Source organism: Megalops cyprinoides, chromosome 2 (assembly GCF_013368585.1).
Source record: "Megalops cyprinoides isolate fMegCyp1 chromosome 2, fMegCyp1.pri, whole genome shotgun sequence".
Taxonomy (NCBI): domain Eukaryota; kingdom Metazoa; phylum Chordata; class Actinopteri; order Elopiformes; family Megalopidae; genus Megalops; species Megalops cyprinoides.
The window spans coordinates 39,399,235-39,421,341 of record NC_050584.1 but is presented as its reverse complement, the minus strand read 5'-3'; the positions used below and the strand labels follow the sequence as shown (position 1 = coordinate 39,421,341).

At 44.9% G+C, this 22,107-nt stretch overlaps 1 protein-coding gene across 2 annotated transcripts; it reads right to left on the bottom strand.

Annotated features, from left to right (window-relative positions):
• Nucleotides 1–232: 232 nt before the first annotated feature.
• On the bottom strand, nt 233–22,098 carry sh3gl1b (SH3-domain GRB2-like 1b). Of its 2 annotated transcripts, XM_036521033.1 has the most exons (10): nt 21,866–22,098; nt 9,150–9,218; nt 8,063–8,135; nt 7,745–7,888; nt 7,478–7,611; nt 6,124–6,282; nt 4,017–4,120; nt 3,243–3,373; nt 2,807–2,854; nt 233–444 (listed from the first exon to the last, which is right to left on the bottom strand). In XM_036521033.1, the coding sequence occupies exons 1-10, from the start codon at nt 21,908–21,910 to the stop codon at nt 251–253; spliced, it is 1,101 nt and encodes a 366-aa protein (XP_036376926.1). In that variant the 5' UTR covers nt 21,911–22,098; the 3' UTR covers nt 233–250. The 2 variants fall into 2 exon arrangements, with proteins under 2 accessions (XP_036376926.1, XP_036376927.1); XM_036521034.1 differs by lacking the exon at nt 2,807–2,854.
• Nucleotides 22,099–22,107: the final 9 nt, after the last annotated feature.

The following is a 22,107-nucleotide window of genomic DNA, read 5'->3' as shown; positions in this document are numbered from 1 at the left end:
CAAATGACTTTCCATTTCCCTTTCTCACCGGAACGAGAACCCCTCTCCCCGTTACTGCTCCTTGCAGGGTCACGAAGTGCAGAAGTGTACAAATAAGTCTGCGATGACTAGAAAAATGTTGAAGGTGCATGTGAGAATGAAGACCCTGGGGTCTGAGACAAAGTGACTGTACCAGCTCCTCATCCCAACCCCCAACCCCCCACCACCCCCCCAACCCCTCAACCCACCCCCCGATTCCCCCCAGCTCTCTTTAGTGTGGCAGGGGGACCATCACTTCCACGTAGTTGAGCGGAAAGAATCCTGTCTGGCCGTGCAGCATGCCCTCGTACCAGTTCTCGTCGATCTGACTGGTCAGCGTGATGATGTCGCCCTCGTGGAAGCCCAGCTCGCCCTCGTTCTCAGGCTCGAAGTCGTAGAGGGCCTTACAGCAGGGCTGCTCTGAGACTGGGGGGGGGGGGGGGTATGCAGACAGATGGAGAAGGGGACACCCATTGGGAACAGGACGGAAAAAAAGAGGGGATGGGAGAGTATGCAGGAAGGCGGTGCAGATGAGAAAAGCAAATGAAGGTCAGAAGGGAAAAGGAGGGGAGGAGAGAAAAAAGAGGCAGAGAATTAGACTGGGGAAGAATTTTCACAACTTGAAACTGTAATATTCCAGCAGGACCCTCCTCTTGAACAACTTCTCGACAGCAACAGTGCTTAAGATGGAGGAGCCCCCTGAAGATGAGATGATGGAGGACATAGAAGCAGGTGGTTTTCAACCAGAGACCCAGAAACTGTACCTTCACACCGAGTTGAGCAAGGACAAGGGCCTGTGATAGCTCTCCACACAGGACTATGTAGAGCATGTCTCCCTCTGTGGCTGTAGGTCTTTACCCTCAGCCCCACTGGCTATTTAAAGTTACCTTCTCAGGCATTTTCTCACATTTTCCCTGCCCATGTACAGTATAGTAAGAGGCAGAGAGGAACCACATTTAGCAGCTCTTTCTGCAGGTTCCTTTCAGTCTCAGTGTACCTCTTAGTATACTGCACTGCCCCATCCCCGAGTCTCCCTGCCCCACTGCTCAGGGCAGAGGATTCCGCAGGGTGGAAGCCCATCCCACACAGAGGTCTGAGGAGCCCTGGGGGCCCCCCCAGAGTCTGCTTGTTGTTAGTAGCTGTGGTCTTCAACACACTGTGGCCTGCGGGTTAGTCGGGAGTCAGAGCAATGAGGGGAGGTTACAGAGGGAAGCCTTCAGTCTGGGCCTCTCCAGTCCTGCTCCAGTTCTGGAGCCTGTGTGCACGCACGCACACACACACACGCCGCCTCGCTGCGATGGCCTGGACTGAAGGGGCCGAGAGGGAGCAGTCTGCAAGTTAGGACACCACACACCATGCCTGGTGAGGACCTCGCACGCTTGGGCTGCGCACACGCAGTCGAACCCACACACACCCTACAGCCCCCCCCTGTGTGTGCACACCCTGCCTTGCTGTTCAGCGAGCTGCTCTGACATCTGCATCTGACCCCACCTGCACTAGACCTCCCACACTGTGAAACTGCCCAAGTGTAAAGGCTGCCCTCATCTGTACTGCTTGGCTCTGTATGTGTGTGTGTGTGTGTGTGTGTGTGTGTGTGTGTGTGTGTGTGTGTGTGTGTGTGTGTGTGTGTGTGTGTGTGTGTGTGTGCGTGCGCTTAGCAAGATGCTGTCCCTATGTCATCGTTCAGTTCTCAGTGGCAGCTAGTTGCTCCATGAAAGGACACCACACACTGGGTGTGGGGGAATGATCACACATCCTTCCAGCAATGTGCCTTCCATTTACCATCATATCATTTGGAAAGCACTCTGGTTAACCAGCGCCTCCAACCACCTCCAACAAAAGCAGGAAATGGAGGAACCCAGCCAGCCTTCCTGTAACCCATGATTAGTCCAAATGACTTTGACATACGTCAGATGACATGAAGTTTAGCCAGTTTCCATTTTAACGGAGTAAACAGCACACAGCAGCATGTGATAAGCAAGGCCTTGCTAAGGCAAATGAGCCGGGCTCTCATTTGTTTGGTGTGCTGTTCCGTTGCTGCAAATGGGGTCCAGTAAGCGCTGGCTTCAAGGATCAATGGGTTAACGACGCTGACTGCGGGAGCCCTTATCAGTGGCTGGGTCAGGTCAGAGCGGCTGCATGCCACTGGAGCAAGACTGGCCTAATTTAGCAGCTCTGCATGTTGGGTTCTCTCATTAGCCTGCATTAAATCAAAAACCCCAGCACTTTTAGCAGGGCATGCATCATTAGCAGACGTGGCTCACATTACTGGAGGGGCACGAGTCTCCCTGCTCATTTTCTCACCATTATTACAGATTAACTTGCACAAACTTAGATTTTTTTTTCTCCTCTTTAAGGTCTGCAGTGATGTGTGTAGATCTGTGGATGGGCAGACTGCTCTATATGGTGGAGGGTGAGCCTGGAAAAGGGACGGAAGGGCTCATATGAGAAGGGCAGAGGTATGCTTACGTGCTGTGCTGTCACTGTAAGCAGTACATGCTGTTACAGTACGTACTCTGTGTACATGTATGTATTTGTACACTGATATCCCCTGGGGTGCGGGACAATAATAAAGGCTTGTTTCACAGTTAAATGCTTAAGATTCTTACTGCAGGGATTCTTTGGTTTAGTACTTTTATCAGTGCAGCTATGAATGCTTTTCCAAGCTTTTTAAATCATTTTTTTTCTGAAATGCTATTCCCTGTGGCTACGCTTTCATGTGCTGTCATCCACTCCCCCGGTTTCATAGAAGCAGCCCAACCACCACGGCTCTCTCAGTCAGACTCACGCAATCTGGATTTCCGCGAGGACATTCTGCCGGAGTGGAAGGGTGAGGCTGACGTCGCGGGAAGAAAACACACAACAAGGTCACTGCAGCACTGGAGAACCAAGAGGCCAGCTGACAGCTGTTCAACCACTGATCTTGCTGTCACATGTACGCACGCACATACACACACATATACATACACATGCACGCAGACACGCACACACGCACACATGCACGCAGACACACTTGTACGCACACAGGCGGGCACACACACAGGCACCCAGAATTCCTGCCACAGTTCCACAGAAAAAGAACTATGACAAAATCTCTTCAACTTGTCCAGCTGCTGGAAAAACAGTATCTAAAAGTAGGAACAGCAGCTTAGCCACAGTGCTCTACACGCCACACAGTGTGACAAGGGCATTCAGAGTCCAGCATTGTAGAGTCCGTGTCTCACCTGAAGAGCGGGCAGGTGGAGCAAAAGAAGGGGTGAAGCCACCGTTCGATTGGTCAGCATCTCCATAATCAAAGACAGGCTTGGGCTTGGGGGTGTACTCCCGGCGGGGGCGTGACTGGGCCTCACTCATCCTGCCAGACAGAGCGCAGAGTCAGCTCAGACTGCCACACACCAGCAGCGGAAAGGGCCACACACCACAGGAATGCACTGCTGTTCACACACACTGCGTTACAGCAGGTTCACTGGCCAAAATGGGAACACACACCCATAAGCAATGAACACAGAGCTCACTCTCAAGAAATTAACATACAAAAGTTATAATTAATACATTATTCAGCTACCATGATAATGAGGATGAAAATGTGATATATACAGTGCATTATCAAGTTATCAAGTGCATTATCAAATGTGGATTATGTGTTGAATATTCAGACACCGGATACATTAGGTTAGAGCATTGGTTATATACGTAGGAGCTCAGTACAGAGAGATGAGCAACTTATTTAAATGCTACTGAGGTGCACATTTCAGTGGACCAAGAACAGAAAGACAGACATGACCTTAGTGGCTTATAGCAACATTTTGTAAACTGAGCACTGCTGTCACATATAAAATGCTATCCATCACATCTTTATCTCAGAGGTCCCTCTTCAGGGCCCTGATGACAGCAGGCTGAAACACACACACACACACACACACACACACACACACACACACACACACACACACACACACACACAGAGGCTGGGGGACTGTGCAACCCAGAGTGCTGACCTGTCTTTCAGCTTGTCTGACAGCTCCTCCAGGATCTGCACTGCCTGTTTGTGATACTGCAGCTGTGACTCCACCAGTGAAGACAGCTGGCTCACTTGTTCGATCTGTGTAGACACACACAGGAGTTAAACACGCTGCGCACGCACGCGCACGCGCACACGCACGCACACGCACACGCACGCACGCACGCACACGCACACGCACACGCACACGCACACACACTCAGGAGTGAGCGCAAACTACGCAGACACTCTAGGGTTAACATACACTGTGCACACTGAGATGTCCCTTCCCATAAACTATCAGAGAATTATTTGCAAACAGAATACTCCCAGCTACGAGTTGATAAGCAACCAAGCTAATGACCTTGGTGAGAAAGTTACCACCAACAAGCAACATAGGACCTGTCATGATCAACACAGGCAGTAGAACTATGGGAGAGCAGTATACTGACTTTTAAACATGCCACAGCTGAGTTTTATAGTGGTAGCATTTAATGAGATGAGGATTATTCTCTCTAAGAGTCCGAGACTTATTCCTTATGACAGATTCCTCCTTAAACAGCTGATAGGGAATTACAGGCACAGGATCTGAAATGAAGGTGGTGTCCATTTACTGCTGAGTTAATGTTTGGAGAAAGGAAGTAAACCGGACAGGAGACTGTATCCTTCTTGTGGAACGTACTGTGACTGAACACTGTATATCGCGTAGTGCTCTGCTGTTTTTTTAACCCCACTGTACTATATAAGGGTGAATTCTGCTGGCTTCCACAATGGGGGTGCAAAAGTGTTCCCTCAATCACTCTATCCAAACAGGTTGTGCACACCAGTGGAGAAGTGGAGAAGTGAATGTGGAGAAGTTTTGCTTTGTTTGGGCCTCTAGATGGCACTGTACCACTTAGGACACAAAACAAGATGGCATTTAAGCATTTAAGCAATTATTGTAGCTGTTCAAATATACATTCCATTAAAATTAAATGTTTGAACTGTTCCTCAAATGTGTTCAACAGAGAGTGAGGTCTTTTGCAGTACTCCGTGAACATGGAGATGTTCATGCACATGCGTCATAAGGTGTAAAACCTCAACTGTGACGAGTGGTGGGGGATTGCTATTAAAAAACATCTAGGAAACTTTCAGTGATTCTATACTTCAAGCATGTACACGTTTCCATAGCTAGTTTGATTGTGGGAGCTGTCTGCACTGTGTAGGACTGTGTCCATTTCAGGTCTTGCAATTTTTGGAATTATCACATGGTTCTCCATTGTAAAATTACATTTCTTTCAAGAAACTGAGAGGCTACTCATGCCATGTAAACGCATGAGTTTAAAAATGATGCCTCCTACATACTGAAGCCCAAGACAAAGGGAAAACCTACAACATCCGCAATATGATTCTGATAAAATCCTTTATGTTTGTAGTGAAGGGCGAGAGCAGTCACCCCACCCAGCCTCGAACCCAGGTCTATGGGGTACCAACTATGCGACTTTGACCGTGACGCCAAAGAGCCAGGCTCGTTGGTATGGCAGTCAGAGCGCATACTCAACTGTAGTGACGGCACTCTGTAACACAGCCCTCCTCTTCGGGAAGCACACCCATGCGCTTCACGCAACAAGGCGTCCCTCACGCATTCCCCTGCCATACTTCTCCCATTCACCAGTGCTTCACCCATCTCTGGGGTCCCTCACACGGTGCTTTACCTATCTCTGGGGTCCCTCACACACCGGGGTCAACCGAACCTGGGGGTCCCTCGTACGGCTCGCACACTGGGCAAGCCTCTGATGGCCTCACGGCAAGCCATCCCACTTCTAACACCATTCGTAGTGAAGGGTGAGAGCAGTCACCCCATCCAGCCTCGAACCCGGGTCTATGGGGTACCAACCATGCCACATTGACCGCGACGCTAAAGAGCCAGGCTCATTGGTATGGCATTCAGAGCGCATACTCAACCGTAGTGACGGCACTCCGTCACAATGTGCGACACACAAATCACATTATCATGACAACCGCATTGGTCAAAGAGGTCTGCATAACACAGTTATATTGCGAAGATGTACACATCACGACACAATGCCATGACATGAAGCCCGCAGAACGAGAGCGTGACTCACGTCGGTCTCCAGCAGGTTGTACATGCTGGTCTCGGCCACCTCCTTGGACTCGTGGAACTTCTCCAGCGCCTGCCGCACCTCTTCGTCAGGAATCTTCCCCTGCCTCTTCTTCTTATAGTCATAGTCCAGGCGCCGGCCCTCCAGCTTCTTCAGGTGGTGCTGAGGGAGCATGACAACACGTGACAGCCCTTGCGGTTTGCTCTGCACCGAGGAACCTCTAAAGCAGAGAAGTTCTCTTTGGGAAGCACAGATCACGTTCACACTGCAGCTGATTTTGGAACGAGCATGGTGCATTTCTTTTGGACAGTACCAATCAGTGGACAAAGGAATCAAAACAATCTCGAATTAAATCAAGTGAGACCCTCTAAACTCGGGTATCAAAAGCGCTTGGTGCGGCTCAATGTGCTTTGTGAACATCAGAAGGTGTTGGTTCTTTTCTGATCGAGAAACATCTGTGACGGCATGGAGTTCTATTGAAAGCACACAGAAAGCAGAAGATTCTAATAAGGCTGGAAAATTAACTGCAGTTACAGTAACAGCAGCAGCTATTGTATGTACCAGCTGCAAAACACACAGCAATACCAGGGGGATTTGTTTTTATTTTTCAACATTTTAGAACAAAGTTCACCTACTATGCAATAGTGCTGGGTATCCTATCAGTAAATTCACTACCCTGCAATGTCAAAATCTGCAATGTGGTCTTCAAAACCAAAGGTGACACAAACACCCTTCCTGTATTTCTCTGCCTTCTGTCCTTTTCTGCAGCAGCCATTTCATTTTGGCCCTTGCTACAGCTCAGCTAATGCACGTAAACCAGAAACTGCTGACACCTTGGTGAAGCACCTCCTATGGTTTTATCTTGAGCTGTGCAGATACAATCAATCGTTAGCATGATAGTGCTGTGTGCCGCGGTGCAGAACCAGACAGCACATTTTCTTAAATGCACTGCGTGTTCCAGCTCTGCGTTGGCAACCTCAAACAGACCGGGTGCTGTTACCACATGGAAGTGACCTAATAAGACATTTCCTATTTTGCTCAGTACATCTACACGCTTCCAAATGTCAACATCCAACAAATCAACACTCCCCCAACCCTGCACCATCTGAAGTGAACTCAGTGTGAAGAAGCCCACAGGCACTGTGCTAAGTGAAAGTTGAAAGTACTGAATGAAATATTAAAAATTGGGACTTTTTAATTTCTTTATATTTTACTCAGATCAATCACAGTCGCAACCTTGTCAATTACACCAGCGAAGTAGATATAACTTCATAGCTTAAGTTCTCTAAATCAGAGGCATAATATCTACTGTGTGCGTGCATCCATTCGAGTGTGTGTGAAGCAGACCGGTTGTTACCTGTATCTCTCTCAGGTCCTTGTCGCACAGCCCCTGCAAGGGATCAATGAAGTTCTGTTTGACATCAATATCAAGAGAGTCTTTCACTTCTGCTAGCCTCTTCATTGACTCCCCCGCGTCAATGAGAGCGCCACCTGCAGCATGGTGAGGAAAGGGTATTGGTTTACATCCTGACAGACGCACAGTGTAACAGCCATGTGCGTACTGACACACAGACACACACACACATCTGTTTTTAGCCTGTAATTCACACTACAGCAGACGCACCGAAGTTGGTGTCCTCCCCCAGCTCGCGGCCATACTTGGCCATGCACTCTCCCAGCAGCCCCTCTGCCTGGGGGTACCCCGGGCTCTTCACCTGCCCCCGGATCTTAGACATGGTGTTGAGCATGGACAGCTTCGCGCGGGAGGCTGGCACAGAGTGGGAGGAGAAGGGAAAGCAAGTTTAGTGGAGTGGTTGTGTTTCCGCTGTTGTTTTAGGTGCCAAACATTTCCCTCATAACTTTTTAAACTTGTTACTGATTGGTCCTCATAGTTTAAGGATGTGTGTCATGTCTACATAAACCCAGCCATACAGCCTCTTACCTGGGTTGGGCTGCAGGTATTCTGAGGTTTTGGAGATCACATCTACCACAGCTTTGCTCGTCACATCTACTTTCTACAAAACACGGGAGAAAAAAAATCACTACACGTCTAAACACATAAAACACACAATGACATGTACGTGTTTTATCTATGGACACAATCTACTCACGCAGCTTCTTTACATTTTCATAAATGGCTTAGGCAAATTATATTTGAACGTGGTATTTCCCACTATTCCAAGGTGTCCATTATCCGCTCAAGCAGAAATATGCACCACCCGATTTCATATTCAAATCAGTAGCCTGACCCTCTCATAAAGAATGAACATTTGCATAAATGTACACTAGTCACTCATTGAAAATGAAAATTTCACTGTTGGCTACCACTACCGAACCATTTCAAACTGCAGTCCCCTATAACATAAAACAATTTAAACGAGAAAAGAGTCTGAATGAGGGACGGCTGAGAAACAAATGTATTTAGTCTGTACATGAGCTCCCCTGTTTCAGTGTGGGGACATCACCCTGCCTGTGTAATTGGTTCCATCTGTTTGTCCTCCATGCATTGATGAGTAAGAGATGGAAATGATCCAATGCACAAGCTGACCCACTTTGGGTTTAAAACAGTACAAGCTGCTACAGATGATCATGTTGACTGGGGGGGGGGAGTAAAGGCTTTAATCTAGAACAGTCTACAGATATCAGTTTAACCAAAGGTGCCACAAACCCAGAGAGAATTACCACAGGGGAGCTACGGGGGAGTGAAGCTCAGAGAGGTCTGTACGCATGTGCGTCTTTAAAGAGCTTTCACATTGTCCTCAGATTCTGTTTGGTGAACAAAAGCTCAGAAGCCAAGAGTGAAGACTGAAGTACAGACTCGCGAGTCACACAGTACAGATCACAAAAAGACACAAAAAGCTGCCCTGCTGAGACAGAGTGCACTGTTGTCCACCAAACAGAAAGTGCATGATGGTGCATTCCCACATTTATATAAAGAAATCAAATGCATGTGACAACATAACTTTGTGTTTATGGAATTCCACCAAAGGGCGGGTACTGACCGTTTCCAAACACTCTAATGTGCTTACCCTCTCCAAATCTCTGAAGTCCTCATCCAGTTTGGTTCCCTCTGCACCTCCAACCTTCTCACTCACCATCTAAATAGAGATGGGGGGGAAAATGTATCATGGCAAATACAACGTACATGGCACAGACACCCATAGCAAGACACCTCTAGATCAAAAACACCCTAACGTAGTGTATCACAAGAGCATGATATAAAAAGCCTAACACATATCAGAAAAGAGAAAGTTTTCACATCACATAAAAAATTTGTCATAAATGAATTTCTGAGAAGGACAGACACACAATGTACATGAAAAGAAACAGCCATTTTGAAAGTTCAGAAAGCTTTACCCTTGTAGTTCTACCAAAATAGGCCGGGGAGAGCACAAGCCAGTTGAAGGCTTGATAAAGATTTATTTCTACATTCACACAAGGAAATCCTCTCAGAATGGAACAGACTTGTAGACAGAAACACTGGTGTCTTTCAAAGTGTATGGCATTCTGTGGGCACAGTGAGGACAGCAGCCCATGCAGACAATGCAGGCAGCCCCTCAGTGCAGCTCCCTCTCTGCTCTATTGTCAGCTCCCTAAGGCAACAAGGCATTTTAGAGTGACGAAATGAGTGATCAGGATTAGGCGATCCAGCATGGAAACACTGCTCCACTCTGCAGCACACACACACAGTCTGTAGACCCCAGCACAGAAATGCCTCCCCATTCTGTAGCACAGACACACTGTGCCCACTGTGTGCCAGGCACACTGTAAAATCATTAAATAAAGGCTTGTGCTGAGCATAATTCTCTCATACTGTCAGTCTCTCCTGCCACCCAGTGTATGCATTTTAAAGCCACTGCAGTATGAAATCAAATGAACATGCTTGAGGAACTGCAGCGTTTGCGGATTCAGGTAACTTCTGCAACAGTACAAAACAGACGCCACAGATCATGGTACTTTTCCATTACATCTTAAAATGTGGTATGAATGTAGGTAGTTTACAGTACAAAGGCAGAAAGGAAACGTGGCTATTTGTCACAGCTGACAACCTGAAAGCAGACATAGAAACACTACATGCACTGGTAAACTATCCTATGATTTGTGTTGTTGTATCACTCTGTTGTTCTGACCTATCCCTCACCCCTCTGTCCACTCACTGATAAGTAGGAAATCCTGGTCAGAGGAAAGAGCCACAGGACAGGCAGGAACACAAATGTTTATCAGCCCTCTTGCAGACAAACAGTTCATCTACTGTAACACAGAAAAACTCGACACATGTGGACCAGCTGTGTGCCCAGACTGACATGTTAGAACACACATATGGCATTACGAAATCCCAGCCCGACACATGGCGCTCTCACACTGCAGCCGGAACATCGCAGCAACATGCTGGTGTGGCGTAGCTCAGCTACAGGAACACTGTGACATCATGTATGAGCTGCTACATAGCATACCCCTGTGGGGGGCATGTGCTCCCTCTCGCTCTAGGACTTAAAAAAGGGTAACAGTTGCAGACGAACTGAAACAGTGCACACACACTGCTCCAACATACAGGCTCTCTGACTCTAACCAGTGGAAAAAAACCCATTTCATAAGCCAGCACTTTTAGCACTGTACACGTGTTAAATAACTTTACCCTCCCCCACTCTCCTTTGAACCCCGCCCTCTTCACAGCATACTGTACAGACACTGTGTCACAGGCCTGTCCTCTTCTTCCACCTCTCAATCCTCTACTGTCAGGGCCTCTCTTAATGTCAGATCCTCTCCACAACCACATACTGACCCTCGTTTGTAGTTCACTGTGCTCAGTGCCAGTTTTTCTGATGATTTCATACCACTTTTGACAGGGATCTTTGTTTAAACACGTCCAATGCCGTGATTAAGTCAGCGGAGTTATGATAATTACAGCTGATGCTATGCTATACACATGTTATCCATTTCCCATCCAAACACATGGACACTCGTGCAGACACACGGCAAGAGGAAAGAGTCGCAGGCAAACATACATTAGTGCAGGCGTGGACACATGCACACACATAAACACATAACCACACACTCAGGCAAAACCACACACGCGCACACACATGCACAGAAAGCTGCACACACATACATACACACAGTAACAGCAACCCTGTTGCCTCCTGCACAGCGGTGTTCACGACAGTACCTCCAGGGTCTCCCCTGATGTTTCATAAAACTCAATGGCATATTAGGGCACAGCAGCTGTTTTTTCCAACATCACAAGATGATCATTTCTGTGCCTTTGTGACTATCCTATATAAAACAATGCAGGAACATACTTAATAAAACCGAAAACTACCACAAGCATGAAGGTAGGGGTAGTTGACATGATGACATGACTGAACTTGTAGCATACACCACAGCACGCTCACTTGAGGAGGAATTCAGAATGCACTTCATGGATTTTCCCCCCCCCCACATACAAACAATATGTCTCCTGCTATTGCTTCACCACACTGCTGTAGCATATTACCAAACAAACATTCCCATAACACTTCAGATCTGCTTTTAGCTATACAGTGAGCCCACCAAAGTTCTTGGTGCAAATATGACTACAGACATGATCACAACAGGAAGCAAAGATACATTTATATAGTAGGCTCTTACAATGACACAGCACAAGATTTACAACTATTCCTGCAGCAGACCGGAGCTCCATGTGTGCCAGTTTCTGTGCTGCTGGCACATCCAGCAGCTGTACCAGTCAGCAGACACACAAACAGAGCTCAGTTCAATGAGTCCATTAGCTCCTGCAGTACTGCATGACAGGGAAAACAGATGGAGAGGTGTCCACAAGGCCTGCTTCACTGCACAATAAACAAAGAACAACAGATAATGTATCTGGAGAAATGACGGCTATTCGCTGCGTAGCCAAATGACTCAGAAACTCATTAAAAATTCATTGCGTTAATTACTGAGAAATGCTGCTTCCCTGGAACTCTGTCCTTTGCGATACAAAAACGAGTTGTTGGATGTGGACAAACATGTGACGCAGTAACCGTAAATGAAGAGCTTCACATGACAGCATTGCGCTAATAGCTAACACTGATGTCTTGCTAAAGGACTGGTATTAACCTCAGCTTCAGGCAGGAAGCAGAAATATGGGTGCTGTGCTAGCAGTTAGAGACTGCAATAAAGACAGGAAGTTCCAACACTTAAGAGGCAAGGGCCTTCTCCGCTAACCAATAAACAAACATACACAGTGACCAGAAATGTACAATTCTTTTCATGGGTGTAGTTTTATTTTTGATAAAGACAGATCAGTAAAAAGACTCAACATTCCCTAATTTCAAGTGAACCCATAGTGTGTATTAGCCAAACTAGGGTTAGGCCTATTACATGTTTCAAATGATACAGGTTTACGCAACATTTCAGTACCTTAACAAGTATGCCTTGTTGGGCCTGGTTATTAATAGTCACTGCAGGTTGTTGCATTTTTAACATACTGTACTTTCAAAAGCACCTGAATTCACAGTGACTTAACTGTTCATTTGCTTGAGAAAAAGGACAAGGTTGAATCTGTAGGCCTATTTGCTATCTATTTGATATTTCTTGTGTGTGGGATTCACAATTTGCATGATTACCGATTCCCACACAAAGAGTGGGGAAAGAAAGTCCACCAAATGTAGAATGTGGAGCATAACTCATGTTGATACAGGTCCCAAACGAGTCCAAAGAGCAACGGTGGAGTTCAGGCTCTACAACATCTGAGCAGTTTTCCCCCTACATAATATCAGAGGAACTCAGGCTTGGAGGTGGTACATTAACAAGTGGAAAAGCATGCCACCCAATTGCCTCTAGCAATAATCTAGAACAAGAAGGTTAACTACAAGAGCTAAATACCCCTGCCTGTTCCCAACAAAGGTTTGGACACCCACAGACAGCAGCTGAACTCAACCTGAATGAAAGCAAAATATCTACTAATGAATAAATGGCTCTGTGGGGCTTTAAATGCCTGAAAATGAGAAAGTGAGCCACACTTCAGCTCTGCGGGCACGCAAGGCTTCAAACACAGATGACGTGGGAGCCTATTCAGGCCAGAAGAATACGTCTTTGCATGGAGCAGTGCGATCGTAACCTTCAATATGTGGCACAGAGGGGAGCGTGAGTCAGTCAGCTCCACAACAATGAGGGAAAAAAAGCCAGGCTCCTTGTATAAAGGCAATTTATGGGCACAGATCTCCACATAAACATGCCTGTCACCAGCCCCACCTACAATCCCCACGCTAAGCAAATGCACACAGTAAGCCTGGACACAACAGCTCCAGGGGAAGGTTGGGGGGGGGGGGGGCAATGAGAGGCTGAGGAGAACATGAAGTGTGTGGAATCACTCATTTAACAGAGTGTTGAATTCAAAAAACTTACTGATTAAAAATGCCATTCAAGATGCTTAGAGGAAAGTCTCCCGGGAAAGCAGGATGAAGCAGTGACAGTGTCTGTCAGAGCCTGACCCAAGACACAGTGGGTAGTTTAATGAACTCTCCCACTCACAGGCGTCGTCCATTGTCATACCCAGTATTGAAAGCAGTAAACTTTCATTTTTATTGTGGTGTGAACAGAGGGGGAAAATGCCTGCATTTGCGCACGTAGTATCCTGCTGCATGACACCCACTTTCAAGTAAATCAAAGGACTCGGAAACACTGCATTGCAAGTTTTTTTTTTTCTTCAACACTGGTGATTATGTTGCAAGAAATGCAGGGCAATGTCGGCACTGTACTGATAATTTAATTACAAGCTCCTGTAATATATGTACACACATATACAAACACAATAGAATCATTATCACTAATTGCAATGCACCTGTTTTGAACAGACCTATATAGTAATTCAGTCAGAGCAGTGACTTCAAACCTACTGCAGCAGACTGCTCATGGAGACCAGTCAAAATGTTAGAAAGAAGAACTGAAGAAAACCAAAACAGAAAAGTGGTGTGTCAGTCGCTTCAGTAATTTGTATCTCAAGGTAAGCGCATTTCCAAAATGAATTTGCACCGTTACTGATAAATACTAAATAATGCTACTACCAGTAGTATTATACTACTAATATGTCCACTAATAATATTAAACAGTAACAGTAAACCTGTCACAGACAGCATTTTGATGATGAACATAATTCACTCAAAGGATACACCTGTCATAATGAAGCAGGAAAGCAAGATGCAAAGATGGTGAGACAATTGCTTCAGGTAATACCACAATATTTCCTTAGTGTCCCAAGCAGCTCTTAGTGGAATAAGCCTGGCATCGGTTGATGGCGTTTCCTGGGTTTTGGCTGTGAAAGTGTCTCTGAGCACATGATGGGCTGAGCAGCAAATGTCATTTGCTGCTACAAGGCTGTTTAAACAGCCTCTACACTGAATAAATGGGTAGATACGCATGTACAGCTTGAGCCTGCATACCTAGAAGAAAAAATGAACTCATCCTCGTTGGTTTCCATTTCAGCACTTAAAACACAAATTACTAGCAAAGAAAATATATTCATATATATACGAAATACCTGCAGGTGAACAAAGCACACTCAGCTGCATCCATGCAGAACGGTTATGCAGCGGCACCCATTCAGGCCTTCTGTAAAAAATGCCACTCCTCCTTTCAGTTTTCATTCCCCGAATTCCACTCCAATAGAATTACATTCTGCCCAATTTAATGCACAAATTGGCCCACTGACATTCAGAGGGAATGTATGCCCAATTTTGTCAAAAAACATTACAAGATTATTTCAACAGCCCAGGCTTAAGATGAAGGCAATGAACCACAACCACACTGAACTACTGGGTGGGGAAAATCGTGTTCAGCTGGAAGAGGATTGTGACCAGTTATTTATAAAATACTGTGTGGTTTCAGAATCCACTGCATTACACCACATGAGCTTTATATAATTTTGCTTCTAGTGCAATCAACACTGAAACAGCCTTAGAAAACATTGCGTTTACTGTGTCATGAGATTTGAAAAGCGTTAACGTTTACTCTAGTAAATGAAATATTTGACCTTTCTGGGTCAAGCACCAGGGACAGACTGTTAGAACAGTGTTGGCTGAATCAGCTCACCAGGCTACAGGTCAGAGGAATCCAGCCTGGGGACTACAGCATTGCACGCATTCCTGCTCACACACCCCCCCACACCCGCAAGACTACAATCAACACACAAGTCAACACAGAAATGAAGATTTCCAAAACAATGCCCTTATCGTTGGCAGATGCCACCAAAATAGGGGCTGCGTGGCTCTAATTTGCGCCGTGCTCACTCACATATGCCACATATAATTCTCACTTGCTCCAATAAGCTTCAGTTTAGTTGTAAGTGTGCCACTGCTGTGAAAAGGCAACACTTCTTTTTTCCATTCGAGTTTGTGTTCACATTAATGCATTTTAGGGAAAGACAGTTCAGTGAGCGCAAGTTAGCCAGTGGCTAAAAAAGAAAGATACGGCAAATTGTGGGCACTTGATGTTCTTAACAAAGTGAAAAACATTAAGAGTGAAAGAAACAGGGTGAAATCATTATGAAAATTGTGCCCCGAGTGGCTCAGTTGGTAAGGCGTTTACTTTGAGCACCAACTGAGCCCTATGGCCCAGGCTCAAAAAAAGCTGTGACATGTGCCTACAATGGCCAGGATCTGACAGCAGACAGTACAAACTGTTGTCATTCCACCGTGGAAGGTGCAGGTGGATTGACCAGGGCTTCTTAGTCTCATCCTTCTCAAATGCCCTTCTGAGTTGCTTGGATGGTGTCGGCAGAATAGCGCCTATACTCCAATGAGCAGCGACTCCACTTTAGTGCACTGAGTGACTTGTGGTGCATAAAGTAGCCACTGGCTGCACGTGAGTGTCTCAGAAGATTGCACCAGTCTCACTTCAGCACTCCTGCATGAGGAGTGCAGGGGTTGTTGTGCTGAGATAAGCCTGGTATACAACTGCAGATTTCAAAAACAGGCCTGCAAAATGTGCTGGGGGGGGGGGGGGGGGGGGGGGGTGAGCTTCAAAATAAATGGCTTCAAATGAGGGAAATCCAGGGACATTTAGAGGGTAAGGATTGTGTTGAATTAACTCTCAACTTCAAGGGACGCTATGAGCACCAGCTCAATCACTTCAGTCAGGAAAAATGACTTCTCCTTCCTTAGGTTCAGTCAGGTTCTGTAACAGGACTTCTGGCATAAATTTTGAATACTCAGTCTCACATGTTTTGTGGAGGTGACAACAAAAATAATAAAATACAATAAAACAGCCATCTTATCAACCCTTATGCAAGACCTGAACACAGGACCAAAAAGACAAGAAAAATGCAATCAGGAAGAGGACGGACAGAAGGAAGTGACCACAAATCCTCTGCTAAAGCTACAAATGTCATCAGTCAAAAATGTGCCAACACCAACCCAGGTTATAACAGGATGTACAATGTGGTATGGAAAGGCAAACAACCCCACACATACAGTCTGACCTTGCCCAGCAGGCACATTTCTTCATACCTGCGCAAAACTGTGTAAGTTCAGCTCCTTAACAATGGACTAAACAATAACGCTATACGTAAGGCTAGAGCAGTTCATCGATTTGGCAAGTTTAACCAAGTTAAATATTGCAATGCTGTGCGCACATACACATATGCAGGAACAGTACAGTTAAGCCCCTATCACCTGTCTGTCTGTCCACTCTCATGTTGTCATGTCCTGCATGTTTAGAGGTGTGGTTCTGGGGGGCTATGTGAAGGGCACACAAACTGAGCTTAGATAGGGAGGTCTGTTACTAAAAAGAGATATTGTCCAAACTCCAGAGTCCAAACTCCAAGCTCCAATTACAAATGAAGCTTGCTACATATTTCCCACCCACCTGGAGGCAGCAGGAAATACACACACTACCTAGCTAAAGGCACAACATGCCATTGAAAAGCAATGAACCTGTCATGACTCATCAAAGGTTATAAAGCACAGTTAGGTGCCTGACTGGCTAGCTAGGTTTGATATAACATGACAAACAAAGGTTGTGTTGTCATCATATCAAGATAATATAGTTAACAACTCCAGCAGAAGGAAACGTGTATTTTTGTCTCCGCACAGCCATAATGCTGAGGAAAATACACTGCTGTATCTGGGTAAACAAGACCAGGTCTGGGAGCATGGTTTTGTTTAATGCTGTTTACTTATGCTTATTTTGCAAAAGCAAAAAAAAAAAAAAAGAGTGCTGCTTGTTGGTCACTGAATATGATGCGCTTGCTTCACAAATATTTCCAGCAAAACACAAACACTACAAGTTCTGTTTTGCTGCTAAACTTTGCTCCTACACAAGAGTGAAGCTTACTCCCTCCTGTGATTACTCATATAAAAGATGTGATGTTTGAAACCTAAAAAACAGTTACATTTTGAATACAGTTTGAATGAGCCTACTTACTGTCTGGAATTTGAATGCTGGCTAATTTCATTATACTCCTACATGCAAATTAGCCAATCCCAGAATTATGATGCATGAAACAACATCAGACGTCCTGCTCTTGGACTCAGCATGGCACAGATGGACAAGCTTACTGCCCGCACTCTGATCAGAAAAACACTTGGCGAGACAGAAAACAGCGCAGGAAGAGAGAAGCCCAGGGGGAGTCCACAACACTTGTAGGACCACGAATGACGCACTCCATGCAATAACCCACACTAAAGACATGTGCAACCTTCACTCCCTGCACGGTGGGTGTGTTCTCATCTTAAGCCATTAGCAACAGCGCCAGACTGCTACATTTCACGTTATCTGATGGGAGATAACCAAGTGTTGAAAACTCTGGGTTGAGTTAAGGGAAGTAACTTCACAGTGAAGCACGACGTATTTCGCACTTCATAGGCGTAGTGCGGAGTCGTTTTCCACCCCACATGAGGTAAGTGTGCGGAGAACGGCTCGCTTTTCACAGGTGCAGGCTGCGCCACAAAAGAAGAGCTACAGCGCACAAAACAAATGGCACACAATGTCAGCTGCTAGTAATCATGCTTGTGTGCTTCAGATGCAGTGCTCTGGGGGAATGACTCCAGCCGAAGAAATGCGGGTGATGTGCAGGCTTTCAATGAGGAGAGCTTGTGGGTGTATGTGTGCCCTGGGTGTGCTTGGCAGCGCCAACTGTGGAGGCAAGAGGAAGACACAGGGAGGGGGCCAGACCTGAGGGACAGTGCGATCAGAATGATAGAAGGAGAGAAAGGAAGATGATTCGGGGGGGGGGGGGGGGACTGACAGGATATGTTCACTTCCAGATAAAAGCTGACTTCCTGTGCCCTCTCCCCAAATCAAAACGCTGTAGCTGTGACCTCTGCAGAGCACACCGCTACCTGCCGCGTCCGTTCTCCCCCAACAATCACTGGGTCAGGTCAGACAGTGAACGCAGAAGGCCACCACACAGTGGAAGTCCCCATTAGCAGTAGGTTGCCGGTTTCCATGTTGCTTGGCTGGTATCAGTACATTCAGCTGTTTTGCTGATGCGCAGTAAGGTTGTTTTTTTTTTTTAAATGCTAATACCACCGCATTCTGGCAAGGCATGTGATTATGATGGTTTTGGATTACAGACTAAATGAGCTGAAATGGACCAAAGTGCCTCTCTTTCATCTCCTTCAGCTCTCAGCTGTACACATCACTATTTGACTGACTCCTCCCCTCCATCCCTCTCTTTTTATCTCCTCAACAGGAATCTGGACCGGATCCCAACAGGAAGTCAGGGGAGAAAGCAGCTGCCACTCCTGCTGAGATCAGCAGAGACAGAGAGGGAGAGTGTCTAAAAGTCTTTTTATTACCAACACTCACAACCTCAAAAAACACTGTCAAAAGCAAAAAGCACAACCACCTTTTATATAACCAAGGCACGGTCTCCCATTATTTTAAGCAAAACTTAAGTATTGATATTCTAACTATATCTGACTGGGTCTGCTTTGTACACACTGAATCCAGCAAGCAAAGTGCCTTTTAGTGAGCCCTCAGGAGGTTAACACATGGAGGTGCAAAACATGAAAAACACCTGCTGTCAAACTTTCAAAATGGGTTCTTTGAAATTTCGAAATCACTGCAAGTTCACGGAAAGATGTGAATACCCTGTTTTCATATCACAAATGTCAGCCTCAGATCTCAAAGACCCAAACACTGCAAGAGAGCAGATCCTGCTGGGGGGGCTGTACAGAGGGAATACACTGGCACATATCAGTGCTCCATTAAAGCCTATATGCCCTCTATTAGGGCACTGTGAATAAGGGCAGGAAATGGATGCTCTTAGTAATACTATACAAATGCACTGTACCAGAAAGGTTTGCAGAAAAGGCATGGATTTGAAAATGAAGCGAGGGGTGATGAGCAGCATACCAGACTAATCACTATCGCTTAGTTCACTTCTACATTACACTAAAAGTCAGGCAACACAAGCAGCATTACAAGCTCATATAAGAACATAACACACAATTCTCCCGCTATATGCCATGAGGGATTCATTAAGACTGATACAATCATAACTGTGGCAAGGCACCACACCCTCTTTGGTTTTTAGCAGCACCCTGCAAAGTGGTACAAGTGGGTGAACGTACAGGAAATCAATAACATCTACTTCTGGCCAGTCCCCATTCAGTTTTAATGAAAACTTTAAAAAAATATTTACCTTTGAGAAAAATGTCTCTACTGAAGATGTTGAACATTAATCAATACTAGTTCAGGAGACACCAGTTAAAAAAAGTAAGATTAAAAGACTGTATCAGGTTGTTTATTAAGAAAGATACTTATCACAAAAACTTCCCTGCAGGCAACACTGGACACAATGGTTACACCTCTCTATTATAAAACTCAAATATAACCAAAGCAGTTATCACTTAACTTCCAGAATATTACCATGATCAGCCCACTCAGCAAATTTATCCCACTGTCTCAAGGTAATGGGTAAGAAAATGGCAAACCTTTCACAGAAAAAAAGTGTAACAAGCACAAGAAAATGAAAAAAATGTCTGGTTTACTTGGATGCGACTATGAATGATGTTAGAGAAATACTCAACCAGGAAATTCTAAAGCCATTTAATGTTCTTACCTGAAATAAAGTTAGGCCTATACTATAAAGGATGTATTAGGGAATCTTTGCCTGGACCCTGACAGATTTACATCAACAACCAGTCATTTGTAATCAGTCAAATTAGAGAGAAGCCCAAGACTTTGGATATATCGAAATGTGGGCCACATGAGGAGTTCATCTTATTTGAACTCAATTTAAGACATTTTTAAATATATTGTGAAAACCTCCAGAGAGCATCACATTAATATATGTGCAGAGATTTCCATAATACAACATTTTTTTTCTGATTAAAACAAGTTTTGCATTTTCTAATGAAGATACATTGTACATGAGTGGGACAAACAAATTCATTCCTTTGGTCATGTCATGTTAATTGATTTTGCTTAGTGTATATGTTTTTCAAAGTCTCATTTCTTTTTCACTTTTGCATTTTCAGTTTTTAATATGGTTAGTTGCCTAGCGCAATAAAAACAGCTAGGCCCTTATTTATTTATGTAGGCCCAACAATTAACCTTTTGACAAAGCGTCTACTTTATGTTGTCTTTCAATTGTGTAAGTTTGGATGAAAAAATTATCAAACTTTTTACTTAAAGCATACTACATCACAATCTGAAGCCTGGAAAAAAAGCACTGAAGGGAAGAAAAAAAATCAGATTAAAAGGATTAGAAAGTCAGTTTCAAACACATATGACCAAGATGCATCATCTTGCTGTGAGAGGTTCTTAACTGACCTCCCACTGACAGTTGCTGAACGTCACTAAAGGTGTAGCATTATTAGAACTTAATACATCGTGACAATTTATACCACTGTAATACACAAGAAAAGGCTAAACAAAACACATTCATAAAGATAAATTTAAACTAACTAAACCAAAATGCGCCCGCACTTGAATTAAACATACAGATTTCTGGAGTTAAAGAGACAACTAACAAGCTAGTCCACATTTGTTTAAATTTAGGATTTTTTGTAATGCTGCAGCAAATTCCTGAAGTTAGCCACATCCGTAGACAGCCTATGTAACAAAACTGTAAGAAAAATCACATGTATTAGCTGCAGCGTGAATTACAGTCGCTTGGATGTATTAGCAAACTAGCTACGTGGCTGGTTCATTAGCAATACAACGAAGTAACGACGTAGTTAAAGCAACTGGCTAGTCTAGTCAGTGAAAGTATTAGCCTCAGTCCCCAAAGAACTAAAGTGGGGGCGTTTAAAAAAATCTGGGTTGATCGTAGCTAAATAGTTATATGACTTATTTTCACATGAAAATATTATTTTTCTAACTTTGAGAATACAACTCAGTTAACTCACGTTAGCTAGTTCCAAAGAAGCTAAAAACTCAGCTAACTTAGCTACTATCTAGGCAGTAAATATATTTTCAACCAGCTAATGTTACATTTTCTGAATTCAGGACCTTCTAGGTAGTTAGCGTTAGCTACCCAGCTGGATATCGCCGGTGTCGTGCCGCGGGTAGCTAGCTACAAAGATTACTATGACATGGAGCTCAGGTGAAGACACTGTATTAACTTGCCTGAAATAAAATACAGACAATCATCTGGGTATTAAGATGTTAAATAACTAAAACACACAATGCGTACTGGCTAGCTAAAGATACCAGCTAACAGTTAGCTAGCTAGCAAAAGTTCAGTTAGCTAGCTGGCTAAAGTTTTAATCAGTTAGCTAGCAAGCTAGCAACTTTGACAAAGGAGTTGTTCGCTAACCTGACTGGCTTTATAAAACTGTTTCTTCAAGCCCGCCACAGACATCTTGAAGTCAGTCTTTTCCTCTTTGCCCTGCCGAATGCTTATCCGAACAATGCTGACAGTAGCTGTATTATTAGCCACCTAGCGTCGCGGCTGTAAGGGCATCGAGTTTAGACCTAGCGCTTGCGTCGTCAAGCTACAACCCGTCAGGATACTGGCTACTTTTTTGCTAGTCTGCAAGCTAGCTGTTTGGAAACTGA